This window comes from Carlito syrichta, unplaced genomic scaffold, assembly GCF_000164805.1.
Source record: "Carlito syrichta isolate Samal-C Ts95f unplaced genomic scaffold, Tarsius_syrichta-2.0.1 Scaffold314811, whole genome shotgun sequence".
Lineage (NCBI taxonomy): Eukaryota > Metazoa > Chordata > Mammalia > Primates > Tarsiidae > Carlito > Carlito syrichta.
The window spans coordinates 309,794-326,868 of record NW_007258907.1 but is presented as its reverse complement, the minus strand read 5'-3'; the positions used below and the strand labels follow the sequence as shown (position 1 = coordinate 326,868).

At 39.4% G+C, this 17,075-nt stretch overlaps 1 protein-coding gene across 1 annotated transcript in view; it reads right to left on the bottom strand.

Moving 5' to 3' along the window:
- Positions 1-17,075, bottom strand: part of ANKFN1 (ankyrin repeat and fibronectin type III domain containing 1) — a 294,650-nt gene that overhangs the window by 137,058 nt on the left and 140,517 nt on the right. The window contains exon 3 of the mRNA XM_008072011.1: positions 4,503-4,637. Coding sequence (XP_008070202.1) covers positions 4,503-4,637 — 135 coding nt within the window. The remainder of the gene's footprint in view (positions 1-4,502; positions 4,638-17,075) is intronic.

Below are 17,075 nucleotides of genomic sequence, written 5' to 3'. Positions count from 1 at the left end.
GCCATTAAAAAGGGGAAAAAATACATGAATAGACATGAATAGACACTTCTCAAAAGAAGGCATACAAGCAGCCAACAGACACATGAAAAAAATGCTCAGCATCACTAATCATCAGAGGAATGCAAATAAAAACCACTCTGAGATACCACCAAACTCCAGTAAGAATGGTCATCATTGATTAAAAAAAAAAAAAAAAGGTACTGGCAAGGGAGCGGAGAAAAGGGACCACTTCTACACTGTTGGTGGGATTGCAAACTAATTAAACCTCTATGGAAAACAGTGTGGCAATGTCTGAAAGAACTAGAAATTGACCTTCCACACAGCCCAGAAACCCCCCTTCTGGGAACATACCTGGAGGAACTCAAATCATCCTACAAAAAAGATACCTGTGCATGCATGTTTACTGCAGCACTATTAGCAATAGCAAAAACATGGAACCAACTGTGCTGCCCATCAAAAGTGGGCTGGATTAAAAAAATGTGGTATAGATACATGATGGAATATTATGCAGCCATAAAGAAGGACAAAATTATGAACTTCGCAGCAACTTGGATGGATTTAGAGTTCATCATACTCAGTGATCTATCACAGAAACAAAGAACTGAGTACTACATGTTCTCACTCATAAGTTGGTCCTGAACATCTAACATAATAGAAAGATATTGGCAGTCGCAAGACAATGCCCAAGGAGGGAGAGGTTGGCACGTAATATCAATAAGGGTGCCTGATCCTAATCCAGGTGAAGTGAGGTCCAGTGGGAGGCTCAAACTTCACCTGTACATATAAGGCACTTAGGTACCTGATCCTGACTTGTACCCCACACCCTTAAAAAAAATAGAATAATGTCTGCCTCAGTCTGTTCAGGATGCTATAAAAAAAAAACTACAAACTGAGTAGCTTACAAACAGCAAACATTTATTTCTCATAATTTTGGAGACTAGGAAGTCCAAGATCAAGGCACCAGTAGATTTGGTGTCTGGTGAGGGCCCACTTTCTGGTTCACAGGCAGATGTGTTTTCACACGGTGGAAGGGACTAGCTATCTCTCTGTGGTTTCTCTTATAAAGACACTAATCTCATTCACGAGGGCAGAGTACTCATGACCTAATCACCTCCTGTAGGCCACATCTTCTAATACCATCACCTTGGGGATGAGGATTTCAACATATGATTTTTGGGGAAACATAAGCATTCAGTTCACTGCAGTGTTTTTACATGTATCAAGTTACTGAATCCCATAATAGCCCTGTGAAAGAAGGGCTATTATTTCCATCTTACATAGATAGAAACTGAGGCACTACTAAAGGGCAGTAAATCTGGGATCAAACCCAGGCAATATGGGTATAGGTCTGAGATAGTTACCTCTAAACACTCCTCTCAAAAGTCCTAAGACAGAAGTAGTGGAGGGGGAGGGAGGTAAGCGATTAACTTTCTGGGTGACAGGATGTGGTCATGGGAGAAGAGGTCGGGGGAAAGGGTTTAGAGAAGGTGATGACTGAGAAGGGTTTTGTTTGATGTATTAAGTAGCAGGAAGGAAATAAAAGGACATTCTGGGTATAACCACTCAGGTTAGGAATGAAGATGAGAAACACCATGGTGTTGCAGGTAGGTCAATGCCAGTGGGGACCCTTTTGAAAATCTTCTGGGCTTTTGACAGTGATACTTTCCATCAACCATGGCAGGGCCTTTGGAAAGAAGCCTGGAGGGGTAGCAGAGCTAGACCATCAAGGACCTCACATGCCATGATGAGGAGCATAGACTTTAACCTGTACACAACAGGGGAGCCTTAAAGACCTTTAAGTAAAAATTGAGATTTGCGTTTTTAGAGAATTACTCTGGTTGCAGCCAGAGGAGTGCTGGAAAGGGAAGGGTGGTGGGAACAGTGACGAGACAACCGAGTATGAAGCTCTTGAAAAAATCTTACAAGAGCTGACAGCTTCAACTATAGTTTGTGGCAGTGGAGAAGGATGGAAAGGCCTGAACAGACTCAAAAGATGAAGGAAGTAAAATAGATCAAACTTGGCTAGTGATTGGATGAAGGGGCTAAAGGAATCATAAAACCTGAGGATAAATTCTGAGAGTCTCCATGACTGACTGGTTGCAAGATAGGTCCACCAATTTCTTTTAAAGGAATATAGGGGGGGAAAGTGAGTGTAGAAAGAGAAAAGGTGGAGTTCATCTTTCCACAACATGACTCTCCAAGGGCCTCTAGGAAATCCAGATGGTATTGCTTAATCCAAGTATACCATAAAAAGAATGAAATAATTTGCCCTAAAGGCTACTTAGTTTTCTGATCAAGAGTGAAATAACAATTATAAGGGAAGTTTCTGGAGACAGGTATGAACTAGGTAGAAAGCAGAATAATTGATATAATAATAATTTAACAGCCTTTGGGTTTCTCTTGAGGTAGAAAGCATTTAATACATTGATTTATTATAAGGTATCAGTAGTTTATTATTTTCGCCTGAGGATGTTTGTGTTTTATAAAAGACACCAATACTTAACTGAATGCCCAGTGAAAAAATTTCAGATACCCTAATCCTAGTGGTGGGACAATTTGGGGGGGTCATATAAGCCTTCTGGAACGTCTCAAATAATAGTACATTTGCAGCTGCTAATTCCAGGTGCATCAGTTGTGGGGTAATTTGAGCCACTGAAAATTGCCAATAGTTCTATACATACCTGAATTATCCCTGTCCCCACGAAAAAAAATACTTGCATGTTTGTATCAAAACATTTGAGATCTTAGGATCTCGAGAATATGGGTATAGAAAATCAATCATTACTGATCAATATTTTTTTAATCCTGAATATTTTCATGACCTCTTTATTTGAATTTGAGGGTTTTAAAAAATGCCACTTTTCAGTTCTGTTCTCCCTTCAAATTCCTTAAGTGTGATCATGTTTCCTTCAGAGTGTTCTATATCCCTTAGATGGGAGAAGGGACACACACCCCCTCATCTTCATGTAAACTCTTGTTTGTGGGTTTCCGAGGAATGGTTTCTGGATTAAAGTGCATGAACAATGATCTTGATTACCTAATGCACCCTTTAACAAAAGAGCTCAATGTAGTATCTCATGAATACATTAATTGAGCTTAACATGTTTTCTTTGAAACAAGCAAGAATAGAAGGAATGGAGGAATGGAGATGCAGAGAGGTGAAGAGAGTTTCCAAAAGATACACACGTAGTCTGGGAAAAAGTTCCCTACTGTCCTGATATCTCACCATTCTTCTTACTAGTAGGCACTTCTGTCTCTTTCCTGTTAGAATGCCATCATTTGTGAAATAGCCAAATCACATAGCAGAATAACCCTGGTTCTTATGATTGAGTGTCCTGGGATCCTTTCTGCTAGGCAAAACTTCACCCATCTCTCAGATTTCCTGACTTTGGTTTTTATTTAGAGAAGCATGCTGATCACTGTTCTAACATCATTCATCTTTGTCAGCACCCAAGGCTACAACTTCATCTGAACAGCCAGTGATATACTGCAGAGAGAGTGCACCAAAGACATTAAACTCTATATGACATTTATATGGACTCTGAGTCCACCAGAGATAGATTGATGCTGCCATAAAGCCTTGGGGTAGCCAGGAAAACAAAAGAGTAAGGAGACTGGGAGGGGAAGAAAAAGCAATTATCTTTCTACAGTCACTTTCCTCCTCTGCAGAGGTTAGCTTATGTCTTATTTAAGAAATGAAGAAACTGAATGAATATGAGGCTTTTTGCGGCCCAGTAGAAGCAAAACTCAGCCTTGATTATCAATGGAACTCCCTGTGACCTTGACCAGGCCAATGATCAGCACGGGAAGCTGGACACTTTTAATATCCTACTTTGAACCCACTGTACCCTACCAACCATATATCTTGATGGAATAAAGAAAAGACTTAAGGAACATAGATGCAGAAGAGGAAGTGGATCAAGCAAGGGTTTGAATGCATGTCCATATAGTCCCTTGGCAGGTATCCTCAACATCACAGTCACTATGTTATTTATGGGCACACTAGGCCAGGACGAACAGAATGCTGGCATTCTACTCTGCATGCCCAGCCTGCAAACTGGATTAAAGACAGCAGTGTGTCTGGGTTATCAGCATGATGGGACCCATCGTTACCTGATCCAGCAGGTATTTTGTAGGTATTCAGGAACCTGCCTGGAAAATGCTTTTATACAACAAAACAGTAATTTATTTTTCATAGCGGATGCTAATCAGTTATGCAAGAACTTAATGTGATTAAGCTGGCTGCAAACACAATTCCCAATGATCAGAAATGGGGCTTCCCAACCCCCATGCTATCTCTCCACATAGACATGTATGTGCTATTGCAGACCACTGTGTGTGTGCTCGTGTACATTCTTCATGAACCCCCTGCAGCTAACTTGGGAAGATGCATATTTTTTATATCATTTAAGCCACAGCAACATATACACATTTTAAAAATAATCAGTGACTAAGGAAGCCACACATTCATATGAAAAAAGACAACAATAAATTTGACTTACCAGTTTAGGCTGTTTGAGGCAGCAGAGGAACAAGTTGTTGGTAATTGTCCAGGGCTTTCATTCAATAAATCACATTGGCTTTGCTTTCTCCTGTGGCTCAGCCTCTGCGCAAAGCAAGCAAACCTCCTTCCTATTCTGTGTAAGAAATAAAATGCGAACAGGATCACTACAGGCAAGAGCTGAAGTCCATGATCACTAAGCTACTCTTAATGCAAAATAAAAGAGAAAATGATGCACGGGAACAGAAAAGGAGAGGTAAACAGCTTGGCTCAGAGTCTAGGTGTATTATTGAGACTGCAGCCGGGGAAGGCTCGATTTCCCAAGCTTGTGTGCGTGTAGTAAAAGGACACCATGACTTCAGTGTGTGTTTAGCCTATTGTATCTGTGAAGACCATTCGGAACGACATGCAGGGACAACAAGCTTCATGGCAAACAAGACTGAATCGGAACCAACTGTCATTCAGGGGTGAGCAAAGGGGCAGCAGGTCAGCCAGTTAGCTTTGCACTATAGCAGCACCAGGGAAAGAAATATTGTCTGGCATCCAAGAGCCCATCCAGCAGTCTGTGATGCAAATGATCTACAGCATTTCTGGGGCCAGACATCCCTTTATACTCACAGTTGCCTGGGACCAGAAGCACACAGGTGGCAGCTACATCCCCTCACTGCAAGACACCTGCACAATCCCTTACAAGCTCCTGGCAGGAATGAGGGTCATCTTAAGAATGCTCTAAATCCAGTCAGGGATGCTAACCTATGTGCAGCTTTTTGTCTGAGCAGGTTCTGAGAAAGTAGTCAGCAGACATTGGACTTAGGACACTAAGAGGCTCTATCTCAGGAGAAAGATTCCAGTACTGTTTCTCTGCCTGCCACATATGGGTGTACCTGGCTCCTTTCATGGCATTATGTTTCACATGACTAATGAAATACACAAAATAGATTTTAAAGAAAGTCACATATGCAGACGTTTTTAATTTTTCTCTCTGAAATAAAATGGCAAATGATCTTCACAAGCTGTTTATTATGTTAGAGAGAACTTGCTGATTGAGAGCACATATGAATAACATGTTCACACTCACACACACATACATGCACACACACACTCGGTCCTAGCAACAGCATTAAGAATCTTTCTACAGCACTATTCAGATTCTTTCCCTGCCAGATGAATGCTTAGCTGCTATGATAATTTCAGAAATAATTCTGGACCCTTCTACTAGGCACTGATTCTGGTCTGTTATTTATACTCAGAGTCAAATCAGCTCCCAAATTTTGGATGAGACTTTATAGCAAATCAGGATAAGGTCTCTTGGTTATAAACAAGAGGGTAGAGAGTTAATCTCTGGTCCTGTAATTATTTATAATCCTGGGAATGGCATCTTGTATTCCTGAAACTTTCCCCCTTTCTAGAGACTTCATCTTCCCCTGACAGCTCACTCACCCCTGACAGGTGGGTGTTCCGGAGCTGGGATCTGAGGCAAGGCTCAGTGACTCATAAAATCTGAGTGTCCAAAGGAAGAGCCCGGTTTAGCTTTTCACAGTTGTTTTACTTTTGTCCTTTTCTTATTAGAAAGGTAAAGTCTCTCTCTGGAACATTTATTATACCTTTCTATCCTTGGATATACTGTCTGTAGAAACATGCTATGAGTAATCTAATTGGGGAATATTCATGCCTTTGAGGTTCAGAAGATTCTTTTCTTTTATTATTATTTTTAAATCAAGGATTAAGAAAAAATCAGGCTTCCTTGGTGCATCTTAAGCCAAAATGATTGCCAGGTAAAACTTGATCCTTCCATCTAGAAAACTTTGACTTTAATGCATATTTACTAAACTCCATTTGCTGAGATAAGCCAGGTGATTGAGTAACTCTACTAAAGTTGGGGGGTTGCCTCACAGTGGTTTTTAACTCATTTTTCTATGTAGACCTAAGGGGACAATGCCTCTGGTAATGAAAGTGGTAACATCACTTTCCAGAGAAACTACTCCAGTCTGAGTCAAAAAGCCCATGTTCATTGCCAAGGAGATTCATTCATCTTTCCCCCCACCCCCACTTATCTAATCTTCAATAGACATTTATTAAGTGCTTAGTAGGTTAGTTACACTGTGCTACATACTTTAATGTTACTCAAAGACTATTGATGAAGTATAAACTCCTTGACAAACCTTAGCAAAATTCTCCATATTTTGGTCCTGCCTATCTCTCTAGACTAATTTCTCATCACCTTCCTACTTGTACTTTATGCTGTAGCCTTTTTGAATATCTTTCAGTTCCTTGGGCATACCATATTTTCTCTTAAAACCAGAACTTCACAAATGATGTTCTTCTGCCTGGATGCTCAATTCCCTTTGTCTGGCTAACTCATGTATAGCCTTAGAATCTTGGCTTAAATATCACTTCTCAGAGATCTTTTTCAAGCCCCTAGGCTGTTAGACTTTCTGCTCTGATGTCTGAGAACATAGCACCTTATACTGTCCCATCATTATATTTTATTTAACTTGTTTACATCATTTATCCCCACCATACTGTAAGAGTTTAAGTGCAAAGTCTCTTACTCTACCAATGTCTAGCAGAGTTCCTGGCACATAGAAGGCATTCAATAAATATGTGGTGTGTTACTGTACTTACCATGTATGTATTGAATGAATGAATAAACCACCCCAGGGAATAATGGGAGGAGGAGGTCTCAGAATTGAAAGCAACCCTTAAGTCCTCTTGGTACATCTAAGTTTTCTTGCCAAGTGACTATCCCCTGAAGGCTTGCCTCCTCCAATGAATCTTTCTTGGTTACTCTTAACCCATACTGATCACACTATTACTTTGTCCCCCACTCCATAGCACTTTTATAGCATGTTCTTGCTTTTTGTTCTCTAGCTGTTTCCTGAAGTTCACCTTAGCTCTACAAACTGGTACTCTCCATAACTCTCAGCATAAGCCTGTAATTATCTGATGCTTGATTTATTGAACATCAAACATTTGAATAGGGAGTTAAACTACCAGAGTCTTGTTTTAGGAAGATTACTCTGGTTTTGAGGGAAGAATAGGTTAGATTAGCCAGACTTAGAGAAGATGCTAATAATGATTACAGTATGGAGATGGGATTTAAAGGTAGCTTTGCCCTTTCTTTCTTCCACTCCTCCCCCTCTACCCCACCCTCCCTGTTATAATACCAGTGTTCTCATGAAAAACGTTGAGAATGTTTGCTCCCTACGCTGAACTCACCCTCCACCCAATTCCACTCCCACAATTATTTTACTTGCCCAGGTTATTTGTGAATATGTCTCACCAATTCAATTAAAAACTCCTTTAAAGACAGGATTGTATTTATTTTATATCTCTCCCCTCCACCTCTAATACTTTGTGGCCTAGTGGCTTGCAGATAGTAAGTGCTCAATAAATGTTAAGAAAAAAAGTCATTTATTATATGCAATGCAATGTGGTTGGAAGGGAGCATTGCTCCTGTTCAAAGACAAGTAAGGGCATCTTTTCAAAGATAAAAGGGATATATTTAGTGAGAGAGATGCAACTGATTACAATACAAAACAGAATTAAGAGTCATAAAAAAGTATAAAATGTGCTAAGGGTACATAAAAGAATTATTGCTTCCTTGTGGAATGCATAGGGAAGATTCACAGAGAAGTTTGCATTTGAACTGGAGCTGGAGGAACGAAAAGCCCTCTACAGGTTGAAAAAGAGACAGGATTAAAATAAAGACTGGAATGAATGGGGTAGGGAAGAACTAATGGAACTTGTCTCAAAAAATAGGCAGAGTCTAAACTGGGGGCGGGGGCTGGTGTTTGGATACTATGTTAAAAAGTTTGGACTTTATGCTATAGGTGACAAGGATTTGAGGAGAATGCCAAGGCAGTTGATTAAGCTTTCTCTGGTCTAGCCATTGTGGACAATGAACTGAAGAGGTAAGAACCTGGTAGCACGAAAACACAGATAGCATGAGGGTTTGTAAAATGTAAATTAGGAGATGAAAGTGGGACACATTTTGGAGGTAGAACTTACAAGACTTGCCAACAGTACAGGGTGGGAGTAGGAGAGGATGACAGAGAACGAAAGAAGGTGAAGGTGATTTTTAAAGTTTTAACCTACATGATAACAGATGATGACATTAATTGATTCCAGTACATGCACCTAGAGATAATCTGGACATTCATGTTATGGTATATGCATTTCTTTTAAAACAAAGGGTCCAAGGGCCGAGGCCTTGGAGCCACATGAAAGTGCATAAACTGCTTTGAAGAAGCCATTTCGTAACAGGTAAAGAAGTCAGTCCAGGTTGTGAAGATGAACATGAACCACCTCTAGCAACATGCAGGGCCATTTGCAGGGGGTATGGGTGCAGCTTCCCATTCAATGTGAGAGTCTGCAGTTTCCCTTTGGAGTTGTTTAGCTCAGTGAAAATAAGTTGAGTCTGGGAATGGAGAATTGATCTTGAGTTCTTGAGCTGCCCTCACTAGCTCTGTGAGTTGGGCAAGTTACTTTTTTTTTCATTAGGCTTCACTTTCCCAGCTTGTAAAATGAGAGCATTGGATCAGTTAAGTTCAAAGTTTCCTTTTAGCATACTGCTCTCTGATTTATGAAATGTAACATGTAAAATGTAAGAATACTTATGAATTAGGCCAAAGCCCACCAATATCAGAAGCCACTGATGCCCACTCTCCCCTGTAAAATCCTGCCCATATTTTGAGACTATCCATATATCATTGCAAATGCATGTCTGCCCTGTGGTTAGTTCCATGTGGTTTGTTTGTAAGACATAAATTTAAATTGATCACTTTTTGATGGCTATTTCTAGCAATTTTTTTTCCAGCAAACTTTTTTTTTTAGGGTGGGGGAAGTGCCTTTTCATCAGAATCTCAAATTTAAATTATGAGAAGAAAGTGGCAGTCCCTTACTGTGGTCAGCAAAGAGCCTGGCCAGCCTATTTCCGTTCCCTAATCTCTTGACCTTCCTTAGGGTGCGGCTGCTCAATAACGGCTCCGATTCTTTTTAAAAAAATAAAATGTGCTACTTATCGAAAGCTGCTAAAAAGGAGACAAAAAATAGGAAAAGAAAACTAACACCCCAGGGTGTATTTGAACATGCTTATTATGTGCGAAGTTGTTAGTAATGAATGTGAAACTCTTCCTCCTCCTCCCTCTCAATTTCTAAGCCCCAAAGAAAAAAAGAAAAGGGGTGGGCGAGTGCATTGGCTATTCAATCTAAGGCAGACTTTTTCAAAAGGTGCAGACTGTTCATAGGCAAGTTACTTCTTGATTATTTTGGTTTAAGCACCAGTTGACCTTTCAGACTAAAAGTAACGGTCCTAAAATATCCCGAGAAACTCTCTTTTGGAATTTTTCTCTAAGTCTTGGTGACTGGACACATGACATTCAGAAAGATTCTTCGAAAAGAGATGGCCCATATTCCTTGCAGTGTGATTCGGTGACAAAGTGTTGATCCGAACTAATCATGTGAGATTTTCCAGCGTCGCATTTTTTGAGAAGCGGGATTCTCTTAAGGAGGTTACAAACACTTCACTGAAAGCTTTCCAAGAATGGCTTCATCGGTCCTGTCAGTCCTCTCAGCAGCCTTTCGCCGGGCTGTAGCACCGACGTGATAATCAGAGTTCGTGCTTCTGAAAAGTCTTCTTGTTCTGGCTGCCACTCTCCTTTCAGTCATCATTAGAATTCTCGAGCTATGAATCCCCTATTGTCTGTATGAGCCCAGGATCCCCCACACCATGCCGAGGAAGGAATGTGAGCCTCCTAGGTCTGGCTCTAAGTCTCAACCTCATCCAGCAGGTCACAAAGCCCCATTTATACGCAGCTCCAACGTTTTATCATAATTCTTTATCTGCTCAGCCCCATATATCCTCTAGGGCAGTCAGGAGACGCTTGGTAATGAAGCCCATTTATCCTCATTTTCTCAATTGGCACACTTCAAGTTCTAATATTTATGTTCACACTATCCTCATTTTGGATGTCAAAGATACTATACTAGACATTGAGCACTGCCAAAGAATAATTGAACCATGTGGAAGAGTTCACCAGAGTCTGATACATGATGTGCTTTGTCATAACCAATCATTGCATCACAAATAGTTGTTTTTCATAGCTCCGTGAAAAAATAATAAATGCTATCGTTTATCAAAAACCTTCTGCATGCCATGCAGCAATATCACTGAATTCCCACACACGACGAAGTAAGATTGTCTTTTTATTGATGGAGAGACAAAGATTCTAAGAGATTAATCTGCTTGTTTATTTGCAGTTAGGGGCTAAACTGAGACTCAAACCCAGGTCTTTGACTGCAAAGCTTGTGATATTTCTACCTCACTCCTTGGTTTCTTATCAGAAGTACATTTTCTGAGTTGTTTGAAATTAGTGTAACATAACTTATTTTTCATCACAAATGCATAAAGAATTATGAACCTAAGGCTGTTAAAATGCTTTGGCCAAGTGAGTAAGGAGATGTCCTCTGATAAGCATTAGCACATTGTCAGGTCAGAGTAGGAATTTGCAGCATGTATTTCACCTATCAATAGGTGGCAGTATTCACCTAAATCTCTCCAAGAGGAGCACATAGGTTGCTTCTCTTTACAACCATTTCCAAGGCCATCTATATTCTTTGGTGTACTGGATTTGGTCATAATGAACAGCATGTTAACGTGTGCAATAGATGAGTTGCTAGCTGGACCTCAACATGCCTCTGCATTGTGAGATCTGGACTGGAATGTGGTTGTGTTAGAGGACTATGATACTTCACCAAGACTTTGGGATCCTTCTCCATTTTCAGTCCTACTTTTGGCCATTTGTCTGGGGAAGTCTTTTGCTGGCAATTCAAAGCCAAAGATGATTTCTGTGTCTTCCTTTACCTTAAGAATGTTATGCAGACTTCTCAAATAATTTTAAAATGAAATAGTTACTGACCTAGGATTTGATAATTCATAAACCAAAGTTTGTTCATAGTAAGACAAGAAAGCAATTAGCAGCCTGCATGGCTTCGACTTCTCCAAAATCATATGTACACATATACCTACCCATCAAATCATATGAATCTTTACTAGTAAGCACTGAAACTGGAATCTGTAAGGTAAGTGTACAAGTGTTCAATAGACAGATCAAAGTGGTTGAGTTGATGAATCAAAATCCTGAAGGATAAATGACTTTGCTAAATTGGAAGCAGACTTTTCCTCCTCCTCCTCCTCCTTTCCCTATGTTTTCTCTTCCTCATCCTCCTCCTTTTCTTTTTTTTGTAAAGAAAATCTTATAAGATTATCTGTAGTTAAAAATAACAGAATCAGTCTCTATTTTCTAGCTGCCAATAGGAACCTGCTTAGCAGAATTTAGTTTCATAAACTCAAGAAAATAAGTGTGATGATAGATTAGAGGATATAATAATAAACTGAAAGATTCTTCTATTAATCTTTATTTTGGCTTCTCCATTTTCATTTGGATTACTTGGAACTGATCATTATCAATGATGATCAAGAAGCAGAAGAAATCAGATAAGATAAGGAGTTCTAACTCTTGGAACTAAGAAGGTGACTCAAGTAAGATTCTCAGGAGATCAGATTCTCTTAAAAGAATTCAAATTGGCAGGTGGACTAAGGACGATGGCCTTGAAGACAGCATGTTCACCTCTCTTTCATGTTTCCAGATGGTCTAAGTATCTTTCTCCTCTCCCACTGTAGTGGTGTTCACTATGTTAGCACTCTCAGCATAACCTATCTTCATTAGAGATACATGGGGCTCTATCTACTTCCCTTACTGGATTGAAATCTTCATGAAGGCAGAACTCAGGCCTTTTTAACCTTTCAGTTTCCCTCCCAGCTCCTGGCTTGGGGCCCTGTGCACAGTAGATGATTTTCAATACATATATATTCAATTGAACAGAATTAAAGAGAACTCAGATAAATGCATCTATACTTTTGACTGGTTTAAAGAAAAACTGCAGCTTGAATGTTGGATATTGTACATGGATTATATTTCTTGTTTTTCATCTGCTTCTTCCATTTCAGAATAGTACTGGTGACTATAGACATATCATGCCAAAGCCCACCTCACCCCTGGAACCATTAACTATTTTTATATCCTTGGCAAGGCCACCTTACTTTGCAGAATGCCCTGGTCATATGAAGGTTAAATGCAGAGGCAGGTTAAAAAAAAAAGCAGTTACAAGGGACACTTAGTGACCTATTCTATCATTCCAATCACTAATATTTCCTGCCTTTGTGGTTTGGAGACCCAATCTGCACTAAAGAGCTGAACACGACAATGCTGTTTCCTAATGGTAGCTATCATTGTTTTCCATATTAGGACAAAGCTAAGCACAAGGGGAGACATTTATTTTCAAAAGCTTATAAAATTACATTCAACCCATTAGGCATATCAGGAGATATTGCCATGCTCGGGAAATGAATTACTCAGCTGAATATCACAGGCATAATGAAGTTGTCAACAGCAACAGTGCAGCTGTAGATTGTCTGATTATGTGTTGACTGTGCTGGCCATTCAAGGACACACCAGGAAGGAAATTATTGTCGTATTGTCCACATTTCAAGCCCTGCTCCAGCCATGGTGTTAACCTGATACCCCTAGGAGCACTTGGAAAACAACAACAACAACAACAAATCAGAAACAAAGAGCATCCTCTTCTGGTAGTCTTTCATGGCTAGCATGGCTATAGTCTCTCCCCTTCTGCGACTCTAAACTGTCATCTTCTTTTTAAAAAAGTGGCCATGACAAGGAGATTCTGGCCCTCCAGACAAACATTTTTCAGTGGGCTTCCTTAGCCTTTGTTACATTCATAATAAGCAGCAGTCTAGCAAGAAAGCTGAATCCCACATGGGTGGGATTCACACCTTTCTTATGAGTCAAAGATGAAGGCAAGTTGAGTTTTCCTTTCCACAGAAGGGTATAGGAAGACTGATTTGCTTTGTGTCTCTTGACAGCACCTGGAATCTTCCCAAAGATTCTCTTGGTCTTTTTTCTTAACACTTTCAGTTTTCTCCTCTATTAAGTGAGAGGTTCAAACTAGATGATCTTGAAGGTCACTTCCAGCTCTAATATGCTAGATATCAAGACGTTAAGAAAACACTTAGCACATAGAAGAACATTCTGCCACAAAAAAATTGCTTTATTTCTACCCACCTACTTTCGGTTTGTATTGAATATATGTCCTGATACTTCAGAGTTAGTATATGTGACCCCTCTTTCCTGAGAGTGCACTAAAATCTGCTTTAAACATGTGTTATTTATCAGGAATGTTTGCTTTTAAAAAAAGAAACTAATGTAGACTTGCCTTACTCATTAACAGAACTCTATATCCAGGTTTTCTTCAGATAAAGCCAATAAGATGTTTCTATTGGGGACTGGTGCTTTTCACATGCTTACACTAGAGCACTGGAGCCCTTGATCCTTTAATTACCCTAGGTGGCCCCACACAGTGGGTGGTGATTTAGATGAGGAATCTGAATAGCTTTCGTGGTCAGTCAAGTCAGAGAAAACTCTCCTCCTTCCACTCATTTATTTTTTCTCCAGGGTGCCAATCAAAATGGGTTTTTGTAAACTCTTCCAGGAATATTTCTATTTGGAGTTTGGGTACAGGCTTAAGTTGAATTTTAGACCCCATGACCAAATTTCAGAAAGGGTCCTCTCATCCTCAGTTAATGGCTAAATAAATAAATCTACAAAGATGCCTCCCTTCTTTTCTAGGTCCTCTTTTGCCATTTACTTTGCAGCCTAAGTGCTCCTTAGAGATGATATTTGTGAGACTGGCTTGTGACCCAGTCTCCTGACAAATTGCTCATCTTTTGACCTTCACAAGAAACACCTCCCCAATTGAACAAATGGAAAAACCTTCTTGGTTTATCTCCATAACTTCATGGCATCAAATCTAAGTATTGGAGATAAAATTCTTTGTAACTAATCATGGTGAGAATTCAGAATACTAAGAGAAAAGAGAAGTGAGGATGTTAATTGTATTTGCACGTTCAAATGTAATAATAAAGACCTATAGCTATGTAACAGGACCCAGAAATTATAAAGGCGGTCTGCCTTTATAACACTGACTGTAAATGCCATTTTTCTCATTAAAATTACTCTCAACTGAAAGGAAAAACTTCTTCTCCTTTCTTCTGAAACGCCAGATCAGGTTTACTGTACAAATGTCAGGAGCATCTGACCTAAAGCACACAGCAGCAAAAAGGCATTTAATGAATTGGAGAAGAGGGGAGAAAAACAGAGGAAAAGAGTTAAAGAAGTCATTATAATACTTTTTAAGGAGGTTCAAAGGATTCATCTTGTTAAATTTTAGTCTCTTCCCCTCACAGATGTTGGCATGATCCCTTTAGCCCTTGCCTAGTTCTTCTGTCTCCAGACCTCCATTCCACATCCCTTTCTTCACTCTGTCCCAAACTCTGAATTACCATGAAAGAAGACACAGGAGGGTCTGAATAGGGTGCTCTGTAAGATTGTTCACTTTGTAAGATTGTTCAGCAGAGCTTTTTCAAGGACCTCATATGCCAAGTACTCAGTATCATTTTTCCCCATTGTGAGACCTACCAGTTGCACCTCAGGAGAGCAAAGGCATCGAATGGAATTAAAGGCTCAATGGCTTATTCACTTCATCCATTATTTGGAGGGACAATCCAAGAGTTTGCTCAGAGACAATTAAAAGGACAGCAACAGGTGACTTCCATCTGTGCTGCCTTTTTAACTAGAATAGTCTCCTTTTGGTTTGAAAGGGAGTTCACAATGTTATACCTCTCTGCTCGGTCTATCAAATACAAATAAACCAGTGCTGGTTCTCCATTCTTACTGCTCCTTCAGTGACTTACCTTTAGCATTAAGGAAAAGTAGGAATTTCTATGACATATGTAATTCTAAAATATTTACTTCTCAAAGGAGAGAGAGAGAGAGAGAGAGAGAGAGAGAGAGAGAGAGAGAGAGAGAGAGAGAGAGAGCCACACTGTATAGTCTTCCCTCCAGATAGAGAGAAAATCAAGCCTCAGGAGCATTTACACTTCATCAGTGAAATATCAACTTAGTGCAATGTGGCATACGGCTAGGAGAAATTGTGGGTATTTTAACTGATTGAATTAAAACCAAATAGGCTGAAGTGAGTTATATGTAGCCCAGGGAAATATATTTGCTCTGGAACAGGAAAAGCTTACTTTAAGCTTGGTAGCATCAAGCAGTTGAGACTGAGAGTAGATCCCACCTGAGAGTACATCACAAATCAAATAAGAACCTCACGATTTGAATGTAATGGTTTTGAGGTTTGTTTGGGGGAAAAAAAATCACTGTTGCCTTCAGTTAACATAAAACCCTTCCCCTCTTTTTCTCCTCTACATTTATACATTTCTCTATAGTGCCTTTATCTAAAAGACTCCAAAGTACAGGATGCTGTAAATGAGGGCAGCCTAAGCTTGAGATCCATTGTAGGACAAAATCTAGTATATTGGAAATGAAATGCCAGTTAGAGTCAGGAGGTATGCGTAAAAGTCTTGGGTTTGCTACTTATTAGCTGTGAGTCTTTGCAATTGTTGGACACTTGACATGAGTCTTAATTTTCTTATCGATAAATTGGAATTAATAGTAGTCACCCTGCAAAAGGCTAGAATAGACACATTACAACAGAAAATGTACAAATGGCCAATGAGCATATGAAAAAGTGCTCAACATGATTAGTCGCCAGAGAATTGCCAAATAAAATCACAATAATACCAATTTATACCAATAAATACCAATTTATACCCACTAGGATAGTTAAATACCAATTTATACCCACTAGGATAGTTAAAGTCAAGTGTTGGTGAAGATGTGGAACAACTATAATGCATTTAGATTGCTGATGGGAGTAAAATTGTGTAATAACTTTGGATAAATGATTGACAGTTTCTTATAAAGTACGATAAATATGCCATATGATGCAGCACTTCTACTTTTGGGTTTTGCCCAAAAGAGAGGAAAATAAACGCACACAAAAAGAATTGTACAAGCATATTTATAGCAGTTGTAGTCCAAATAGCCAATCTGGAAATAGTTCATTCATATATGGAATCTAAAAAACTTGAAGTCATAGATAGAAACAGAGAGTAGAATGGTAGTTGCCCAGGGCTAGCAGAGGGCAGGGACTGGGGGGAAAAAGTGGGGAGATGTTGGTCAAAGGATACAAAATTTCAGTCAAACAGGAAGATTAAATTCTAGAGATCTAATGTACTGCATGGTAGTTATAGTGTGTTGAATAATACTGTGTTGAATACTTGAAATTGACTAAGAGTAGATCTTACATGTTCTCAAGAAACACACAAAAGCTAATTAATTATGTGAGGTGATAGATATGTCAATTAGCCTGATAATGGTAATCATTTCACAATGTATACATATATCATGCATGGATTTGTGTACCTTAAATATGTAAAATGTTTATATAATCACAATTTTACTTTCTGCGGTTTTAGTTACCCATGGTCAACTGCAGTCTGACAACTTTAAATGGAAAATTCCACAAAAAAACAATTGATAAGTTTTAAATTGCACATCATTCTGAGTAGCATGATGAAATCTTCCGCCATCCC